At 43.0% G+C, this 20586-nt stretch overlaps 1 protein-coding gene across 1 annotated transcript in view; it reads left to right on the top strand.

Annotated features, from left to right (window-relative positions):
• Positions 1-3092: 3092 nt before the first annotated feature.
• Positions 3093-20586, top strand: part of tmco1 (transmembrane and coiled-coil domains 1) — a 32438-nt gene continuing 14944 nt past the window's right edge. The window contains exons 1-3 of the mRNA XM_068037774.1: positions 3093-3434; positions 11708-11785; positions 13327-13386. Coding sequence (XP_067893875.1) covers positions 3365-3434; positions 11708-11785; positions 13327-13386 — 208 coding nt within the window. The 5' untranslated portion in view covers positions 3093-3364. The remainder of the gene's footprint in view (positions 3435-11707; positions 11786-13326; positions 13387-20586) is intronic.

Below are 20586 nucleotides of genomic sequence, written 5' to 3'. Positions count from 1 at the left end.
GCTTTTGCATCTCTCTATTTTTATTTCATTCAGAATCTTGATAACCTCCTCATTTACTGTAGCTTTGGCAAAGTTCTCTTTATCAGTAAAAGCCAATGCAAAGTACTCATTTAGTATCTTAACCATGACATCTACCTCCACCATTAGATCTCCATTTTGGTCCCTATTTGGCCCCATCGGTCCTCTGACAACCCTTTTATTATTAATATGCCTATAGAAGACCCTTTGTTGTTAGCTGTCAATCTGTTCTTGAATTGTCTCTTAGCCACTCCTATTTCCTTTGTCACTTCACCTTTGTACTTTTTATATTCAGCCTGATTCTCCCTCTTTATCAATTACTTCGCTATCCTTTGTGGATTTCTAAACCTTCATGCTTACTACTATTTTTGGAAACTTTGTAAACCTCTTCTTTTAAGAACATAGGAACAGGAGTAGGCCATTTGGCCCCTCCAGTCTGTTCTGGTATTCAGTGTGATCATGGCTGATCTGCGACATAATTCTATGAGCTTCAACTTTAGCTAGCAGTCTCCTGTGAGGGTCTTTATCATATGCCTTCTGGAAGTCCATGTAACCTGTGGCGTATAACCTCAATTATATAATACAACATTTTTTTTGTACAGCTTATTAGTATTTTCCCAAATAAAGTTAAATAAATATTCATTGTTTTTGTATAAAATCAGCACAAAACAAAGGAGCAAGTGAGTTTTCAAAGCTAGCTTGAATCCCAGATATATATTACCTGTCCCATCAAGCTAAAAACAAACAGGATTAAGAATATTGTGATGAATTGAATTCAGTCCATTCATTTTGAAGTCATCACTAGTTAAGCTCTTCTGAACAAAGACCCCACGGCCTAGACATTTTGGCCTCCATCATGCAAGTCTTCCGGTGGATGGGGACAGATTTGTGCTCAGGGATCAACTCTGCTTCTCCCCTCTTTCAGCCAAGGTGGGGTACAAATGGAATTAAAATGAAGGAAACATAGCTTCAGGCATTTGCCCTGATTCAGCGCTGGACACAAGCACTGGCTGCTAGGCCCAATCGAATGTCAGCTGAGGGTGCCCTATGAGGTTTCCCCCCCAAGATAGATTGTCCCATGGTTCGGCCCAAGTAGCAGCAGGTGAAATTCTGCAAAAAAATACTCTTTCAGCAGCTTGGAGGCTGTCTCATCCTCCCTTCTGAGACAGTTAGCTTCTGGACTCAATTCACGTGACATCCCTGGCAGTGGCTGGGAAGCCACTCCAGGGTCAGAAAGTTAATGTTGGGAAAGCTGGGTTTCCCCATTGAAGGTGGTGGTCTCGCTATGCTAGACATGTCCCACTCAATCAGAAAGACCAGGTTAATCTGTTTACTTTAAGACTGCAAGGCTTGGTGTGAATTAGAGATGACAAAATATTGGGGCAATATCATTTTGCCTTCTAAAGTAAGTTATGCAAAAGGACTGATTTTAGTGAAAGCTTCCATTGAGGATAAGTGGCACCAACTCCATGAAAAAGTATTGGCCTATCCTATTTTTTTTTTGCTTGCAATTAGACAACACAGTGAAGTGTAGTAGGTTTTTGCTATTTCCTTAGGCAAATACAATATGCAATACAATGTTACAAATACATGAGAGCCTATAATATAAATATTTCAGCCCTGTTTATTGCCTCTATTACAATACAGTACATACATTGTTAAATCTAGGCCTATAAACAGATTTTAATAAGCCTGGTGATATGATCCACAACTTATCTGAAAGTCATCCTTTTTACTATATAAGACTAGCTCCATAATATCTCCTATCTCCACCCTTACCTCAGCCCATTTGCTGGTGAAATCTTAAACATGTCATCATCACCTCCAGATACTCCACATACTCACGATAACCTGCTCACTGATGCTTACTTTGCTTTCTATCAGATCACTGAGCTCCAGACTTTGCTACAACTTTGGTTCAAATTGGGCAAAAGAGCTGAATTCCAGAGGTGAGGTGAGAGTGACTGCTGTTCAATCAAGGCATCATTTGACCGAGCACCAAGGAGCCCTAGCGAAATTGAAGTAAATGGAAATCAAGGGGGAAACTCTCCACTCGCTAGCACAAAGAAAGATGGTTGTGGTTGTTGCAGGCCAATTATCTTAGTCCCAGGTCATCACTGTAGGAGTTCCTCAGCGCAGTGTCCAAGGCCAACCATCTTCAGCTGCTTCATTAATCACCTTACATTCCACATAAGGTCAGAAGTGCGTATTCACTGATGATTGCAGAGTGTTCAGTCCATTTTCAACTCCTCAGATTTTTTAAAAATTCATTTATTCAAGATGTGGGCAATGCTGATAAGCCCAGCATTTATTGCCCATCCCTAATTGCCTGAGAAGGTGGTAGTGTGTCACCTTCTTGAATGACAGCAATCACAACCTGTGTAGTAAAGGTACACCCACAGTGCTGTTAGGAAGGGAGTTCCAGAATTTCCACCAATGATGCAGAAATGTCAGTATATTGCCAACTCAGGATGGTGTGAAGCTTGCAGGTGGTGGTATTCCTAGGTGCCTGCTGCCCTTGTCTTTCGAGGTGATTGAGGTCACAGGTTTGGAAGATGCTGTGACAGGATTCTTGGCGAGTTGCTACAGTGCATGTTGTAGACGGTATACACTGCAGCCATATTATGGCGATGGTAGAGTGAGTGAATGTTTAAAGTGGTGGACGGGATGCCAATCAAGCAGGCTGTATTGTCCTGAATGATGTTGAACTCCTTGAGTGTTGTTAGAGCTGTGCTCATCTAGGCAGGCTTTAGAGTATTCCAACACATTCCTGACTTGTGCCTTGTAGATGGTGAACAGACATTGGGGAGTCAGGAGATGATTTACTTGCCGCATAATTCCCAGCCTCTGACCTGCTCTTGTAGTCACAGTACTTATGTGGCTGGTCCTGTTAAGTTTCTGGTCAAATAGGGGGGTTAACCCCCAGAATGGGGGATTCAGCAATCATTTCTGAATTGATCAGTTCTAATGAAAGGTCATTAAGCTAAAACGTTCATTTCGTTTCCCTCTCCACACACCAGCCGACTATTTCCAGCAACTTATCACCCAAGTAACCAGCCGGCAGGAAGGGGCGGGGTTAATGCGGTGTCGGCACCGCTCATGCGCAGTACCACGTTGTCGCTCCGAAACATTAACGAACTGCTGCCCCTCAGAATAACTTTTTTAAAAAAAACCTGCCCAGTCTCTATAAGAACACAGAAAACGGAAAGGACGTTTAAAACAGTCCGTGTTTTGCTTCTTCTCCCGTCAGTCACCGCCTGTTGCTAGGGAGCGGGGCTGAGGCTGAGGCTGGGATTCGGCCTGGTAACAATTACAAAGCCTTCCCCTCTGCTCTCTGTGCCCAGCCATGAGTACTATGTGCGCTGACACGATCCTGATCGTCTTCATCTCGGTCTGCACCGCCCTGTTAGCCGAAGGTGAGTGTGTTTCCTGCTGGGCCTTGAGCCCCGGAGCTCGGTGTCACTCACCGCCCATTCCAGGCTTTGCCTGCAGCGGGTTCTGGTTCAAAACCGATCCAGGTAGAGGGATGAGCATTGGCAAAATAAAGGACGTTATTCGGTAGTAATGGTGATCCACCTCATTGGTAAAGTTTTCCAGGATTTGGTTCAATTTGTATAGAAAGGTTTTCAATAATACAGCACCTCTCACAACTTTGGGACGTCCCAAAGCGCTTTACAGCCAGTGAAATACAAACAGAACATAAGAAATAGGAGCAGAGTAGGCCATTCGGCCCCTCAAGCCTGCCCCGCCTTTCAATAAGATCATGGCTGATCTGCCGCAGACCTCAACTCTTTTGTACCAGCTCCTCATAGCCCTCAACTCCCCAATATTTCAAAAATCTGTCTACCTCCTCTTGAAATACTTTCTAGCCTCCACAACACTGGGGTAGAGAATTTCAGACATTCACTACCCTCTGAGGGAAGAAATTCCTTCGTATCTCAGTTTTAAATGAGTGTCCCCTTATTCTGTAACTATGTCCCCTAGTTTGAGATTCCCCCAATAGTGGAAACACCTTCTCAACATCCACCCTGCCAAGCCCCCTCAGAATCTTGAACGTTTCAATAAGATCACCCCTCATTCTTCCAAACTCTAATGAATACCTGTTTATCTGTTCTTGATAAGTCAACCCTTTCATCCCAGGAATCAGCCTAGTGAATCTCTTTTGAACTGCCTCCAATGCCAGTATATCCTTTCTTAAATATGGGAACCAAAACTGTACACAGTACTCCATGTGCGGCCTCCAACAACACCCTGTACAGTTGTAACAAGACTTTCCTATTTTTAAACTCCAACCCCCTAGCAATAAAGGCCAAAATTCCATTTGCCTTCTTAATTACTTGCTGCACTTGCATGCTAACTTTTTGTGTTTCATGTACAACAATATCCAGATCCCTCTGTGCTGCACTTTTTGAAGTCTCTCCATTTAAGTAATTGTCTGCCTTTTGATTCTTCCTACCAAAATGCATGACCTCACACTTTCCTACATTAAACTCCATCTGCCAAGTTTTTGCCCACTCACTCAACCTATATCCCCTTGCAGATTCCTTATGTCCTCATCACAATATGCCCTCCCCACTATTTTTGTATTGTAAGCAAATCTGTCCCCTCCTCCAAGTCATTAATATAAATAGTAAATAATTGAGGCTGTAGGACTGATCATCGTGGCACTCCACAAGTTAAATCTTTCCAACCTGAAAAAGACCCATTAATCCTGTCTCTCTGTCTTCTGTGAGTGAACCAATCCTCAATCCATGCTAATATATTACCCCCAATACCGTGAACTCCTATCTTGTGCAATAATCCTTTATGTGGCCCCTTATTGACTGCCTTCTGGAAATCTAAATACACTACATCTACTGGTTCCCCTTTATCAACTCTGCTTGTTATGTCTTCAAAGAACTCTAGCAAATTTGTCAAACATGATTTCCCTTTCACAAAACCATGTTGACTCCGTTTGATTGCGTTAGCTTTTCTAAATGTCCTGCTATTTCTTCCTTAATAATGGACTCTAGCATTTTCCCAACGACCGATGTTAGGCTGACCGGCCTATAGTTTCCTGCTTTTTGTCTCCCTCCCTTCATTATCAGGGGTGTCACATTAGTGGTTTTTCAATCCGTTGGGACCCTCCTGGAATCCAGTGAGTTCTGGAATATTTTGACCAATGCTTCCACTATCTCTGCAGCCACTTCCTTTAAAACCCTTGGATGTAGGCCATCAGGTCCTGGCGACTGGTCTGCCTTTAGTCCCATTAGTTTGTCAAATACTTTGTCCCTCGTGATAGAGACTGTTACAAGATCTTTCCTCCCGTTAGCTCTTTGCTTACCTGATACCTGTGGGATGTTTATAATGTACTCCACCGTGAAGCCCGATGCAAAATATTGGTTTAAATTATCTGCCATTTCCCTGTACTCCGTTATCAATTCTCCAGTCACATCCTCCAAGGGTCCCACGCTCACTTTAGCTGCTCTCTTTTTATATACCCGTAGAAGCTCTTCAGGTTTGTTTTTATATTTCTTGCCAAATTACTTTCAGAATCAATTTTCTCCCTCTTTATTAGCTTTTTAGTCATCCTCTGCTGGTTCCTAAAAAAAGAAGTTCCCAATCCTCTGGCTATCACTATCACTAGTTTTCACTGCTTTGTATGCCTTAGCTTTTGATTGGAAACTCTCCTTTACCACCTTTGTTAACCATGGCAGCCAGGTTGTGCACAGCAAGCTGCCACAAACAACAATGTAATAATAAACAGGTAATCTGTTTCAATGAATTTGGATCAATGATAAATATTGGTCAGGTCACAGCTCTTGGAATAGTGCCATGGGATCTTTCAGGTCCACCTGAGAGGGCAGATCAGGTTTCACATTTCATCCAAAAGATGCAGCACGTCCTCAGAACTGCAGTGTTAGCCTAAATTATGCGCTCAAGACTCTGGAGTGGGACTTGAACTCTCAACCTTCTGATTCAAGTGAGAGTGCTACCCACGAAGGTCCACCTTGATTTTTTTAAATTATTCGTTCTTGGGATGTGTCGCTGGCAAGACCAGCAATAATTGCCCATATCTCATTGTCCTTCAGAAGGTGGTGGTGAGCTGCCTCCTTGAACTACTGCAGTTCATGTGCTGTAGGTGCACCCATAGTGCTGTTAGGCAGGAAGGTCTAAGATTTTGACCATGTGACACTGATGGAATGATGAAATAGTTCCAAGTACAGATTTTGTGTATCTTGGGGAATTTGCAGGTGGTGGTGTTATGAAAGTACATCCGTTTTTTAATATATTTTTGTGGACTCTGGTTTGCAGATTGTGGAGATGGATTCCTTTGGGCATGAAGAGATTCCATACATGTTGGACTTGTTTTTTTTTTAAAAGTTTACTGGAAGGATTTTAGGACTTGGTTTAAAAACACTTACTGGAAGTCACATGTCTTCAGTTACATAAACAACAAGAGCCTTAGTGGCTAGGGGAGTTGTTTACAGAGAAGTGACATGTCAAGATGTATGGTGGTCAAAAGTTAGTTTTGTTTTGGGCATTGTTTTGAGTCAGCAAGCTGACCCCCAACTAAGAGAGAAGAGCCAGTTCATCTTTCTCCACCTATCTGAGAAACCCTAATAATCCAGTGTGTGTTACCTGAAACCCCTGATGCCGCGTTTCTCCTGGAAAGCCTGCCAGATTAAGCCTAGATGTTGCCTGAAGAGAACCGCTCCAAAAAGATCCCAGTGACAGTCGTCTATGCATATTTGGGACGCCAGCATAAAGGGGCAGCTGATATCCTTCCATATCTTATCCTTTTTTTCCTTCAAGAATTAACAAGTATTTGGCCAAAGTATTTTTTTTGTCTTTTTTGTAAAGAGACCTCTGCAGAGAAAACTTCGTTATTTTTTTTAGCCGGTGTGTGTGGGACTAATTAGAAGGGAACTTTCATATTTCAATCTGTGTGTTAATTCTGGGCATCTGTACTGAGTAAGTCTTGTTTTATAATTAATTGATAATTTTGTTGTTTATTAAAGAAACCTGGTTGGTGGATTTTATTCTGAAATAAAAATAGAGTATATAATTGGCCATATAGGTAACTGGGTAAACATTTAAATATGTGTTGTGACCCATGGAGAAGTGGAACTAGAAAAAAGTGCACTCCTCCAGCCTCGGTCGTAACAGTGTGCCCATGTGCCTGCTGCCCTTGTCCTTCTAGGTGGTACAGGTCACAGGTGTGGAAGGTGCTGTCGAAGGAGCCTTGGTGAGTTGCTGCAGTGCATCTTGTAGATAGTGCATACTCCTGCAACTGTGCGCTGGTGATGGAGAGACTGAATGTTTAAGGTGGTGGAAACGGTGCAGATCGAGTGGGCTGCTTTGTCCTGGATGGTGTCAAGCTTTTTGAGTTTTGTTGGAGCTGCACTCCTCCTGGTAAGTGGAGAGTATTCCATCACTCTCCTGACTTGTGCCTTGTAGATGGTGGACAGACTTTGGGGAGTCAGGAGGTGAGTTACTTGCTGCAGAATTCCCAGCTTTTGACCTGCTCTTGAAGCCACAGTATTTATGACTGGTCCAGTTAAGATTCTGATTGATGGTAACCCCCAGGATGTTGATGGTGGGGGACTCAGCGATTGTAGTGCCGTTGAATGTCATGGGGATATGGTTAGATTATCTGTTGTTGGCAATGGTCATTGCTTGGCACTTATGTGACATGAATGTCGCTTGCACTTATCAGCCCAAGCCTGAATATTGTCCAGGTCTTGCTGCATGTGAGCATGGACTGCTTCAGTATCTGAGGAGTCTCGAATGGTATGAAACACTGTGCAATTATCAGCAGACATCCTGACTTCTGAGCTTATGTTGGAGGGAAACTGATTGATGAAGCAGCTGGAGATGGTCGGGCCTAGGGCACTACCTTGAGGAATTCCTGCAGTGATGTCCTGGGGCTGTGATTATTGGCTTGTAACAACCCCAACCATCTTTCTTTGTGCGAAGTCTGACTCCAAGCATTGGAGAGCAGAGTTTTCTTACTGATTCCCATTGACTTCCGTTTTGCTAGGGCTCTTTGATGCCACGTTCGGTCAAATGCTGCTTTGATGTCAGGGAGTGTCACTTATCTCACCTCTGGAATTCAGCTGTTCTGTCCATGTTTGAACCAAGGCTATAATTGTTATTGCAAATATGATCTGGGAGAAGTGCTTTGTTGTCTGGCAGTGGGATTCTGTTGGCATTCACCGCAAGTTTATTTCTTGGATTTTCTTCTAAACTTGTTTTACAGTCCCAGTAGGAATATAAACTTATCTTTTGGGTAAATGTACTTATGGGTTGTTTATGCTGTTTTCACCAGTTCTCGGGAATGGAGATGGAGCTTTCAAAACAGTTTCACAGACACATGGCCAGAGCTTGCATTTTTGCCCGTGCCATCTAACAAACCCGTGCTTTTTTATATTCATTCACGGGATGTGGGCGACGCTGGCCAGGCCAGCATTTATTGCCCATCCCTAATGGCCCTTGAGAAGGTGGTGGTGAGCTCCCTTCTTGAACCGCTGCAGTCCATTTGGGGTAGGTATACCCACAGTGCTGTTAGGAAGGGAGTTCCAGGATTTTGACCCAGCGACAGTGAAGGAACGGCGATATAGTTCCAAGTCAGGATGGTGTGTGACTTGGAGGGGAACTTGCAGGTGGTGGTGTTCCCATGCATTTGCTGCCATTGTCCTTCTAGTTGGTAGAGGTGGTGGGTTTGGAAGGTGCTGTCTGAGGAGCCTTGGTGCATTGCTGCAGTGCATCTTGTAGATAGTACACACTGCTGCCACTGTGCGTCAGTGGTGGAGGGAGTGAATGTTTGTAGATGGGGTGCCAATCAAGTGGGCTGCTTTGTCCTGGATGGTGTCGAGCTTCTTGAATGTTGTTGGAGCTGCACCCATCCAGACAAGTGGAGAGTATTCCATCACACTCCTGACTTGTGCCTTGTAGATGATGGACAGGCTTTGGCAAGTCAGGAGGTGAGTTACTCGCCTCAGGATTCCTAGCCTTTGACCTGCTCTTGTAGCCACAGTATTTACATGGCTACTCAAGTTCAGTTTCTGGTCAATGGTAGCCCCTAGGATGTTGATAGTGGCAGATTCAGTGATGGTAATGTTGTTGAATGTCAAGGGAGAAGGTTAGATTCTCTCTTGTTGGAGATCGTCATTGCCTGCCACTTGTGTGGCGCGAATGTTACTTGCCACTTATCAGTCCAAGCCTGGATATTGTCCAGGTCTTGCTGCATTTCTACAAGGACTGCTTCAGTATCTGAGGAGTCACGAATGGTGCGGAACCTTGTGCAATCATCAGCCAACATCCCCACTTCTGACTTTATGATTGAGGGAAGGTTATTGATGAAGCAGCTGAAGATGGTTGGGCCTAGGACACTACCCTGAGGAACTCCTGCAGTGATATCCTGGAGCTGAAATGATTGACCTCCAACAACCACAACCATCTTCCTTTGCGCTAGGTATGACTCCAGCCAGCGGAGGGTTTCCCCCCTGATTTCCATTGATCTCAGTTTTGCTAGGGCTCCTTGATGCTATACTCGGTCAAATGCTGCCTTGATGTCAAGGGCAGTCACTCTCAGCTCACCTCTAAAATTCAGCTCTTTTGTCCATGTTTAAACCAAGGCTGTAATGAGTTCAGGAGCTGAGTGGCCCTGGCGGAACCCAAACTGAGCGTCACTGAGCAGGTTATTGCGAAGCAAGTGCCGCTTGATGGCACTGTTGATGACACCTTCCATCACTTTACTGATGATTGAGAGTAGGCTGATGGGGTGGTAATTGGCTGGGTTGGACTTGTCCTGCTTTTTGTGTACAGGACATAACTGGGAAATTTTCCACATTGCAGGGTAGATGCCAGTGTTGTAGCTGTACTGGAACAGCTTGGCTAGGGGTGTGGCAAGTTCTGGAGCACAGGTCTTCAGTACTATTGCTGGAATATTGTCAGGGCCCATAGCTTTTGCAGTATCCAGTGCCTTCAGTCGTTTCTTGATATCACGCGGAGTGAATCGAATTGGCTGAAGTCTGGCATGTGATGCTGGGGACTTCAGGAGGAGGCCGAGATGGATCATCAACTCGGCACTTCTGGCTGAAGATTGTTGCAAATGCTTCAGCCTTATCTTTCGCACTGATGTGCTGGGCTCCCCCATCATTGAGGATGGGGATTTTTGTGGAGCCACCTCCTCCAGTTAGTTGTTTAATTGTCCACCACCATTCACGGCTGGATGTGGCAGGACTGCAGAGCTTTGATCTGATCTGTTGGTTATGGGATTGCTTAGCTCTGTCTATCGCATGCTGCTTACGCAGTTTGGCACGCGGATAGTCCTGTGTTGTAGCTTCACCAAGTTGACATCTCATTTTTGAGGTATGCCTGGTGCTGCTCCTGTCATGCCCTCCTGAAGGAGACCATTTGGTCTATTCTGGTTCTCTGAAAGAGCCGAAGACTCAATGAGTAGTTTTGAAAGATCCGCACAGGCACAATGGATTAAATTTCTCATGTTTGTGATATCCTTTTAAATGCTTTTCAATTATTTATTGATTTACCTTTTTAAAAATGATTATAGATTCTGCTTCTACCTGTGCCATGACAATAGTGTGACTTCATATGAATGCGAGTATGGAACACATAGTTTCATATAGGTTTGGTTAGGGAAAAACTTGTTTTTCACAGATGTTGTGGGTGATGTACAAAATTATTTTCAATTATGAACAAAATTGGACAAGTCTGGGACCCAGGATAATACGGATTTGAGCTTAAGTAATTATGTAAGTGGAATGGATACCTGTTCTGCAATTGACTGACTTTTTTTTCCTATGGTAGTTGGGCTAATGTCTATGAAGTACTAGTGGAGTGTCGAGTTTAGCCTTATTAGAAATTCATTTGTTAAGTGCAGTTGGCCTAAAGCTAAATGAATTGTTAAATCACAAGTAGCTGTGTTTGAATTTAAACTTTTAAGAGAAAACCATACCACTGAATATGAGGGGCAAAATAGCCAATGAAGATATGGGATACCTGTGCCATATGCGTGGTCCTAGATGCTTCATCTGGATGTGCGAGTGTGCAGGAAATGTTTTTGTTGTCTTGTGCTCAAGTTTAGAAGTTTTTGAACTTGTAGAGCAACTAGGCATATATTGTCACAAAATAGCTGAAGGGTTCATGGATTGTACATTCCAAGAGTTGCCCATTATAGAGATAGAGTAAGTTGATGAGGAAAGGCAGTTAATGGACATTTATTGGAGTAGAAAGAGGAGTTTGGAAGCAGTGTAGGCATCTCCTGAGTGTGGAATTATTAGAGATGTTCAATAATGAACACCCCAGCATTGAATTTATGAAGGTCAGTCACACTATTGTCATGGCACAGGTAGAAGCAGAGTCTATAATCATTTTTAAAAAGGTAAATCAATAAATAATTGAAAAGCATTTAAAAGGATATCACAAACATGAGAAATTTAATCCATTGTGCCTGTGCTGATCTCTCAAAACTACTCATTGAGTCTTTGGCTCTTTCAGAGAACCAGAATAGACCAAATGGCCTCCTTCAGTACTGCAAAGCAAAGTTGTATGATTCTGCATATTATCTCAGACAAAAGATTAATAATTTTGGTATCGTGCACTCTTGGCTCTCCAGTGTAATATTTGGTTGTTTTGTGTTAAATTGTCTTGGAAGGAGAAAAAAAACATTTTTTTGTACTTTCAGGTATCACATGGGTACTGGTATACAGAACTGACAAATACAAACGACTGAAGGCAGAAGTAGAAAAACAGAGTAAGAAGTGTGAGTATGAAACTGGGAAATGTATTAATGTGCTCTAGAAATCATCTAGTTGGAATGAAATTTTTAAAAATGTCTAAGATCTATTTTTCTATAAATTTTTGGTAAGTATTTTTTTAAAGGAAATCTTTTTCCATGCCTCATGCACTATCCGACATGTTGTTAGACTTTTTCTGCTGAAACTCCGAGTAATCTCTGCTCTGTACCACCCATACGGTTGAAGATTTTGAACTTAATGCAGATGGAATTGCAGTTGTAAGTAAGTCCCTTGCTTGCACTAATGCAGCAAGTACTTCTATAAGATAAAATGTGACTACTTCTTCCCTGTCCCTTTTCTGCATTATTGCCACAGGTTTGTCATATTTCTGCCATTTTACAGGTAGCAGCATTCTGCTTATGGCCTGCTGTGTGAAAACTCAAGTGACAAAAGTGACTTTTCTTTCTGTACATTGAGCCATTCTGCAACTCATAATTACTTCTTGTTGAGTAATGCTCCATTAGCTATTTGAATCTGTAAAGTTGACAAGAGGAGTAAGTATCACTTTGTCTTAGCACTGACAGCGAGCGATTTAAAAATATATGTATTCTTGAAATGTGGGCAATGCTTGGAAGGTCACATTCATGGTCCAGCTTCTCTGAGAAGCTGGTGGTGGTGTGCCTTGAACCACTGCTGTCTTTATGATGTTGGGTAGGGAATGCTAGAATGTTGACTCAGCCACGACGAAGGAGTGGTGATGTACGTCTGTTAGGGAGGTTTGTGACTTGAGGAGGCACTTAGAGTTGATATTCCCACGTCATTGCTGTTCTAACCCTTCTCAATGATAGTGGTGACAGAGGAGGGAGGTGCTGTTGAAGTAACTTTGGTGAATTGCTGAGGTGCATCCTGTTGATCACACACAACTGGAGCTACAGTGTGCCAATGTTGGAGGGGCTGGATATTGTAATCACTGATAAGACCGTCATCAAAGCAAACTGCTATCTTCTGGATGGTGTTGAAATTCTTGGGTGATGGTGTGGCTATGCCCATCCATATGAGCAGTGAGTATTGCATCTGACTTGAACCATGTAGGTGATGGAGAGGCTTTGAGGGATGAGAGGTTAGTCACTTGTCAGAATTTTCAGTCCCTGCACTGCTCTTGTGGGCATGGTGTGGTGTGTCTAGTTCAGTTTTTGGTCAATGGTGATCCCAAAATTTTGGTGAGAGAGATGATAATGGAAGTTCATGGGAAGTTATGGGGAGATGACTAGGTTTTCTCTTCGCAATCTTAATGACCCAACACGCGTACAGTGTGAATATTACCTGTCACTTCTCAATCCTGCTTGGATATCATCCAGGCCCTGCTGTTGGGTGGCATGGACTACTTCATTATCAGAAGAGTTGTCAGTGGAACTGAACACAGTGTCATAGTCGGTGAACAACGTCACTCCTGACCTTTGACAGAGGGAAAGGGCTGATCTGAATGGGGATAGGTGGCTAGCTATTTTAGTGCCCACTTAGTTCATTTTTGATTAACTTTGATTTCTCACTGTTTTCTTTCCAACAGTAGAAAAAAAGAAAGAGGCCATTACGGAATCTGCAGGGAGGCAACAAAAGAAAAAAATAGGTAATGTTCAAAATATTCACAGTGAAATTATTCATTTCAAGAGCATTTTTTGTAATAACTTGGGTGCAAGTAGTGCCTTTCACATAAAACCAAGACCACTCATCAGCTGGGTTTTAATAACTCAAACTTATCATTTAACTATTTGTAAGTTAGATATTGAGGCTGTGGTGTCAAATGAGCAGTTTGAAATTGGGGGGGGGTGGACGGTGGGATTGACAAATGCTTGAACCTTGCACATTTTGGTCTAGCTTTCATCTGCCAGTTTTGACCCCTTTTACTTCCCCAGTCATTGTTTTACTTCAAATCTGATTTCACTTCCTGCACCCCCTCCCCCCGCCCCATGCTTTTGTTTCCTTTCTCCTCCAGTAACAAATCTAGTATTTGACACGGTCGCAGTTTTGTATTCTGTAAAGTAACTTGGTCAAAGTTAATACTGTATCGCCACAAGATAGCCACCATTGCTTTAGTGCTTGAGAGAATGGATAGTTTTGCTTTCACAAGAATTAGTTGAGATGATTACTTTCTTTGATCCAGGATGATTGGGGGAAATGAGATTTAAAATGTTTAATTTTGCAGTATGCTGAAATCGCATCATAATTTTCCAACTGGAATTGCTTTTGATGTATGGATCCGTTGCTCAAATCATTGTTTGATTTTCTGGATTGATGTGACCACATTTCAACTCATTGCTCCACTGTTGTGTCAATTGTGAGTGATCTGCAGTCTACTCGAAGTTGGTTCCTGAGAAAAATACCCCAAAGAAGATGAAAGGAAATATGAAATGAAAACTAAGGTTCTGCAGTCGGGAGAGCTCCTGAGAATCTTGACTACAATTTAGTAGAAGGTCATTATCAAAGCATTGTATGGGAATTGTGGGGGAGAGTTGCGAGTGGGGGGAGAATGTTGAACCACTGGGCAAAGTGCAGAAAGAATAACAAGGTTAACAATGTTGCCTGAATTGAGAGGATGCAGCTTTCAGGGAAGATAGAACAATCTGGGTTCTTAATGGAAAAGAGAAGAGTAAGAGAAGACCTGATAGAAGTCTTTAAAACTATAAAGTGGTTTGATGAGATGGATATGGAAAAACTGTTCGAGTAGAATTTCAAAATTTGCTGATGATACCAAACTTGGAGGAGTGATACCAAACAGCAAGGATGATACCAACTGCCTGCAGCAGGATATAGGTTAGCAGAATGGGCAGACAAATGGCAGGTGTAATTTAATACAGACAAGTGTGAGGTGATGCATTTTGGCGCAAGGGCTAGGATAAGGCAATAGATACTTAATGGCACAGTTCTGAAGAGCGTGCAGGAACAGAGGGACCTGGGGGTGCCAGTGCATTTATTTTTTGAAGGTGGCAGGACACATTGAAAGAGTGGTTAGCAATGCATAAGGGATCTAGGGCTTCATAAATAGAGGCATAGAGTACAAAAGCAGGGAAGCTATGCTGAACCTTTATAAATCTCTGGTTGGGTCACAAATAAAGTATTGCGTCCAGTTCTGGTCACCACACTTTAGGAAGGATGCGCTGGTTTTTATGGGCCCCCCCGTGGCGGGGTCGGAGGCAGGGTGGTCCACAGAATCGCGGCAGGGGACGGAGAGCCTGTCACTGCCCCGTCGCCAAGTGATTTTTTTTTTTCCTGGGGGCAGGGTAGGTTGACGATGGCCTTCCCGCCCAGAGGCTAATTAAGGCCCTTAAGTGACCTATTAACGGCTACTTATGGGCCTCTTCCCATCGTCATTAGGATCTTACCAGCGGTGGGGGATGCCTCTGCCATGTGGGGAAAGCGCCTTGTAAAACGAGGCGCACTCCCTGCGGGCTTGGGCCAGGGGGGTCCCTTCTCTGTGAGCAATCTGTGGCCCACAGAAAATTCCGACTGGCAAAACCTCCCCCTCCATGGACCTCCCCTCCCCCTGGACTTCACAATCACCCCCAACCCCCTTGCCGGGGCCTTCTGAACTGGCCCCGGAGACCTTGCCTCACCCGGCCAGCAGCTCTTGGAGGCAGGATCCCTATCTTTAAATGGGCGGATATCCCGGCATTGGAAACTTCACCTCCAGAGCAACGGAGGATCGTGCAGGTTGGGCAGAAAAAGGCCAAGGTAGGATTCCCTCCGCCTTTTTGGCCCTGCGTTGGGAGCCCCACTGCCTCCACAAGATCCTGGCCCAGATGAGGGTCCTTGAGAGGGGGGTAGAGGAGAATTACTAAAATGATTCCAGGGGCGGGGGATTTTAGTTGCATGGTTATGTTGGAAAAACTGGGTTGTTCTTCCTGAGCAAAGAAGATTGAGGGGAGATTTAAAGTGGTGTACAAGATATAAGATTATGACAGGCTTAGATAAGTTAGACAAGGAAAAACCTGTTCCCATTAACTGATGGTACAAGGACTAGGTTTTGGGCAAGAGATGCAGGGGGTATGTGAGGAAGAACTTTGTTATGCAGCGAGTAGTAATGACCTGAAACTCGTTGCCCACAAGGGTGGTGAAAGTGGAGACAATCAATGATTTCAAAAGGAAATTGGATAGGCACTTGCAGGAAATTGCAGGCATTGAGCAAGTGAGTGGGACTGACTGGATTGCTCCATGGAGAGCCGGCATGGACTTGATGGGCCGAATGGCCTCCTATGCTGTAAATGACTCTCTATGACTTGTGGGGATGAGTCTGGAACAAGGTGGCATGAATATTAAGATACTACAAAGCAATTTCTTTACATGGAGTGTGGTGAAAATTTGCAACTCGCTGCTAGATGGAGTAGTTGCAGCAGATAGCATTGGTATACTTAAAGTGAGGTTTAAAGCATACATGAGAGAGATGGGAATACAGTGATATGGGGGCAGGGTTGAAAGAGATAATAGTAGGAGGAGAAGGCTTGTACATGGTCTGTTTCTGACCTGTAGCTTCTATGTAATGTGAAGTGTAATTGGGAGATTATTTTGCCGGACTGCTTATCTTGCTTAAACAAAGACTGAAGCTTGATAAAAGGATAAATTAGCCAAAATATGGACTGTTTCTAGATTGCTTTGCAGTTATTGTGCTATATAGTAATTACTCATTTACAGTTAAGCATTTTACTGAAACAAAGTTTGTTTGGTACCTTTAGCCTGTACCAATCTGGTATTGAGTGATAGCTTTGATGTTCTTGTGGCCAGTAAAGCTTTTGTTCTTTCCCGTTTTGATCAATTTCCCCCTATTATGGCCTCCATCTTTGCTTCTTGATGTTTGAGCAGTGCAGGTTTGAGCATTTCTGGCACAGTTGGTATAGCATCTATCGCCAGATCGGGCTCGATTGGACAAATACTACCAAGCCTCACTCTCTTCTGCCAAACTGTTCACTAATCCAGGATCATCAGAAGAGCAAAGATATCCCCAGGCTGTGTTATTTGCACTAGCAACTGTCTCCTCAAACCCCTCTCTATCACCTTCAATAAGAAATATGAAGAGCTAATGGAATTCTTTGTCACTAAGGTTAAGACCATATGTTCAGCTGCCTTTGCTGTTCTACTAACTCTAGCTTGTGCATTTTTCCCTCACCCCCTTCATCCAACCATTGACAGCCAGTATCTTCAGCCATCTAGGCACCATTTTTTCCTTTTTTTCATGAGATGTGAGCATCGCTGGCAAGGCAAGCATTTGTTGTCCATCCCTAATTGCCCTTAACAACTGAGTGGCTTGCTAGGCCATTTCAGAGGGTATGTAAGAGTCAACCACATTGCTGTGGGCCTGGAGTCACATGTAGGTCAGACCAGGTAAGGACAGCAGATTTCCTTCCCTAAGGGACATTAGTGAATCAGATAGGTTTTTATGACAATTGAAAGTTTCATGTGACCATTGCTGAGACTCGCTTTCAATTCCAGATTTCTATTTAAATTTATTAATTTTATTAATTGATTAATTGAATTTAAATTCCAGCTGCTGTGGTGGGATTTGAACCCATGTAGGGAATTAGCCAGGGCCTCTAGATTACTAGCTCTGACATTACCTCTATGCTACCATCTCCCCCTATAGCACCATGCTGTAGAATTACCTCTCAACTTATCAATATCAGCATCTTCTCTCCTTCAAGACCTTACTTAAAACCCACTTCTTTGACCAAGCTTTTGGTCACCTGTGCTAACATCATCTCCTTCAGCTCTGTAAAGTGCCCCAGGTTGTGTATTTTTTCTATTAAAATGCTATGTAAATGCAAGTTACTGAATGTGGTATTTTCTGCTTTGGAGGATCTATTGGAACTTGTGTAGGAATCCCAATATGTAGTATTACTGTACCTAGGGCTGCCTATATTATGACTTGGACTACTTGAGCACAAAGGGCACAACTTGCTTGTGAGGAGTCAGATACAACTTTGAAAGAAAAATAGTTTTTAAAAAGCTTCAACCCCAGTACTTTTCTCTCCCCTCTTGCTCCCATTCTCTTGTTCAAGACAGATGTCTTCTGCTATAATTTCCTGTGATTAAATGTACAAGCAGAGGCTAGAGGAAGGCTTTGTTTGTGATCTTATTTGAAAGTGCTCGTGTTTTCCAATATACCAAATGTTGTACATTTCCAATGTTAAATTCATGATCTGCTACTCCAGGCTCTTCTATCAATTATTATGTTAATATCATCCTTGGTTTGTTAACCGTACCCTGCATCACAGCAAACTAGGGAATATTTTGTTTTTCTCTGCACAGTGCTCAGAATTGATTCTCTTACACTGGAACAGTTAAAGTTTTTAAGTTGGGGAGAGGAATGTAATTCATATTAATAGAACTCTGCTGTTGACAAGTTATTTTGTATAATCTCGTGACTGCTTGGAGAATAATCTCTGTTTGAACTGACACAACTGGGTTGAACTGCAGTACTCATTGACTAGGTTGGATCCAGAGTTCCATTTTTTAAAAAGAGAGCTCATTTCAAGCCAAATGGGGGATTGACCTTTAAATTTATGTAGGTACCAAGCTGAAAAGTAAGGAAAGATGAACTGTTTGGCCTTTATCTCTACACTTTGGCCTTCTGCTCACAGCAAAAAGGCAGTTTCCATACACCAGCTCAATCTCCTAGGAAGCAAAATTTGTCACGCAAGGACATACTGTGCCTGGGATTAACAGCTACTCTCTCATTGTAATGTCATTAACTAGAGTTATTGTGTTTGCTCTTTACATCCTGCTGTGTGTCCAAAGGTAATAAACCTCATAATGTCAGACTAGTATTTATAGGATAAATTAATACACATTTTCAAATATCTTGATAGTCATAGCCATTTACAGCATAGAAGGAGGCTCTTCGGCCCATCGAGTCCCTGCTGGCTCTCTGTGGAGCGACCAGTCATTCCACTCCCCTGCTCCATCACCTGCAATTTCATTTCCTGCAAGTGCATATCCAGTTTCCTTATATACACAGAAATAAGAAGTAATATTTATAATGATTCTGGAATCTCTCTGCACGGGGTTAAAATAATCATTTTTAGTAAGTATTTCTTGAAATTCTTGATAAGTGACAAGACTCTTGGATGAAAGTCTCTTGTGGACCTGCAAGGTCCAAAGTTGTATGTGGATGATGCAGATGATCAAGCACATGATTGCCTAAAGTGTATTTACCCAAGAGCTGTTGATGCTGTGAGCAAGTCAACTAAAGGCAAAGCCTTTTTATGATTACTAATTTACAGATCAAGCAACCTGACTTGTTCCCTTGTCAATTTATCTCAACTGCTGCATTTTGAAATTGGAAATTAGAAGGTGGATTTCATTTTAACTGTAGCCAGTTCATGACTGTGTCATAAAAAAGTTATCCCTTTGTCACAGTATTATTGATATAATTGGGTTGTTATGGATAGGGGAGAAGTGGTGACTGCTACTTTTCACCTCTCAACTAACTGCAAATAATGTTTTAAGAATAGTGTTTTAGTTCCTGAATGTTTTTCAGGATCAAATAAATAGACAAATGATAGTTTTTTTTTTGTAGGTTTTAAATTAAAGATAATGTTTATTTTTACACACTAACAGAAAATTGTTCCCAACCTCTCCCGTTCATGCATTCTCTCGCACATGCCCACACACATACATGAAAAGATAGAGAGTAGAGTGGTAGCATGCAGTTAGAGTCCAATTGTGGTAAAAGAGATCATTGTTTTAAGTAGACCTTTAGAAGCTTTTTGGGAGAAAATCTTACATCGGTACAGCTTTAATGTTCATTGTTTTGAAAAGGATGAAGTGTTGCAGTCTCCTTGTGGTTAAGCCTCAATCCGAAGTTGGTGGATCAAATTCCTGATTCACTTTTGCAGATGGGGAATCCCAAAGTCACCTTGCAATTTCTCTTACTGTAGTTAGAAGATGTAGTCAGCAGGGCACCTGCTTAGCTGGAACTGTCTCACAGCTGTTCTGCTAGAAAAGACCTTCTCTGGCTGTTCTATCCCCCTCTTTCCAGAGAGATTCTTTTTAAGGTAGAAACTTGTCATGTTGGGGTTTCAGTCAGGTGATTAAAGGCGGTCACCCCTCTTTGATTCGTACAATGTTCCAGGATATGGGAACCATGTTCCATGATGGTGTCTGAATGTGGTCTATTCTGATGAATAGGTGCTACTTCACACCTATTATTTTAGTGGTGGCTGCGGAATCGGTCTGTCTACAACAGTCTTTTGTTACCTCCATTCCTGAAGATCGTAGTTGTTTGCATGGAATGGGCTGTTTTACATTTCAGTATGTTTTCCCAAAGGCTGCATTTGCTGACAACGCAACCACTAGGTGGTGCAGTACTTGCACATGTGCACCTGCAGCCTCATTCACTGAAACTTCAGTCTGAGACATTTTAGATAGCTGCCAGGATTAAGGATGGCGCTGCTCAATTTATCACAAAATTAAATTCAGTCGCTGCGATCCTACTCCATCCCCATCAATATCCCGCTTCTCTTCCCTGGCGCAGTCTCCCTTGCCCATCTGCTCACTGCACGCTCCTGGCCTTGCTGCTGGTTTCCCTCAGCCACATGCTCCTCGCTTCAAACCCCCACCTGTCAGCCACTTGCTCCCCCTGTCAGCGGCTCGCTTCGCCCATGGGGAAGCCCATGGAGAGAGAGAGAGAGAGAGTGGCAAGGTAGGGATAGACAGTGGAGGGGAAGGAGACAGCGAGCGAGGGACTGGGGGAGCAGGGGTGGGGGGATGGTAGTGGGAGGGAGCAGGGTAGTGGGGTTGAAACTGGGAGCGTGTGGCTGAGGGAAGGGAGTAGTGA

The sequence above is a fragment of the Heterodontus francisci genome, chromosome 8, assembly GCF_036365525.1.
Source record: "Heterodontus francisci isolate sHetFra1 chromosome 8, sHetFra1.hap1, whole genome shotgun sequence".
In the NCBI taxonomy this organism is placed as follows: domain Eukaryota; kingdom Metazoa; phylum Chordata; class Chondrichthyes; order Heterodontiformes; family Heterodontidae; genus Heterodontus; species Heterodontus francisci.
This window is presented reverse-complemented; position numbering and strand designations above follow the sequence as displayed.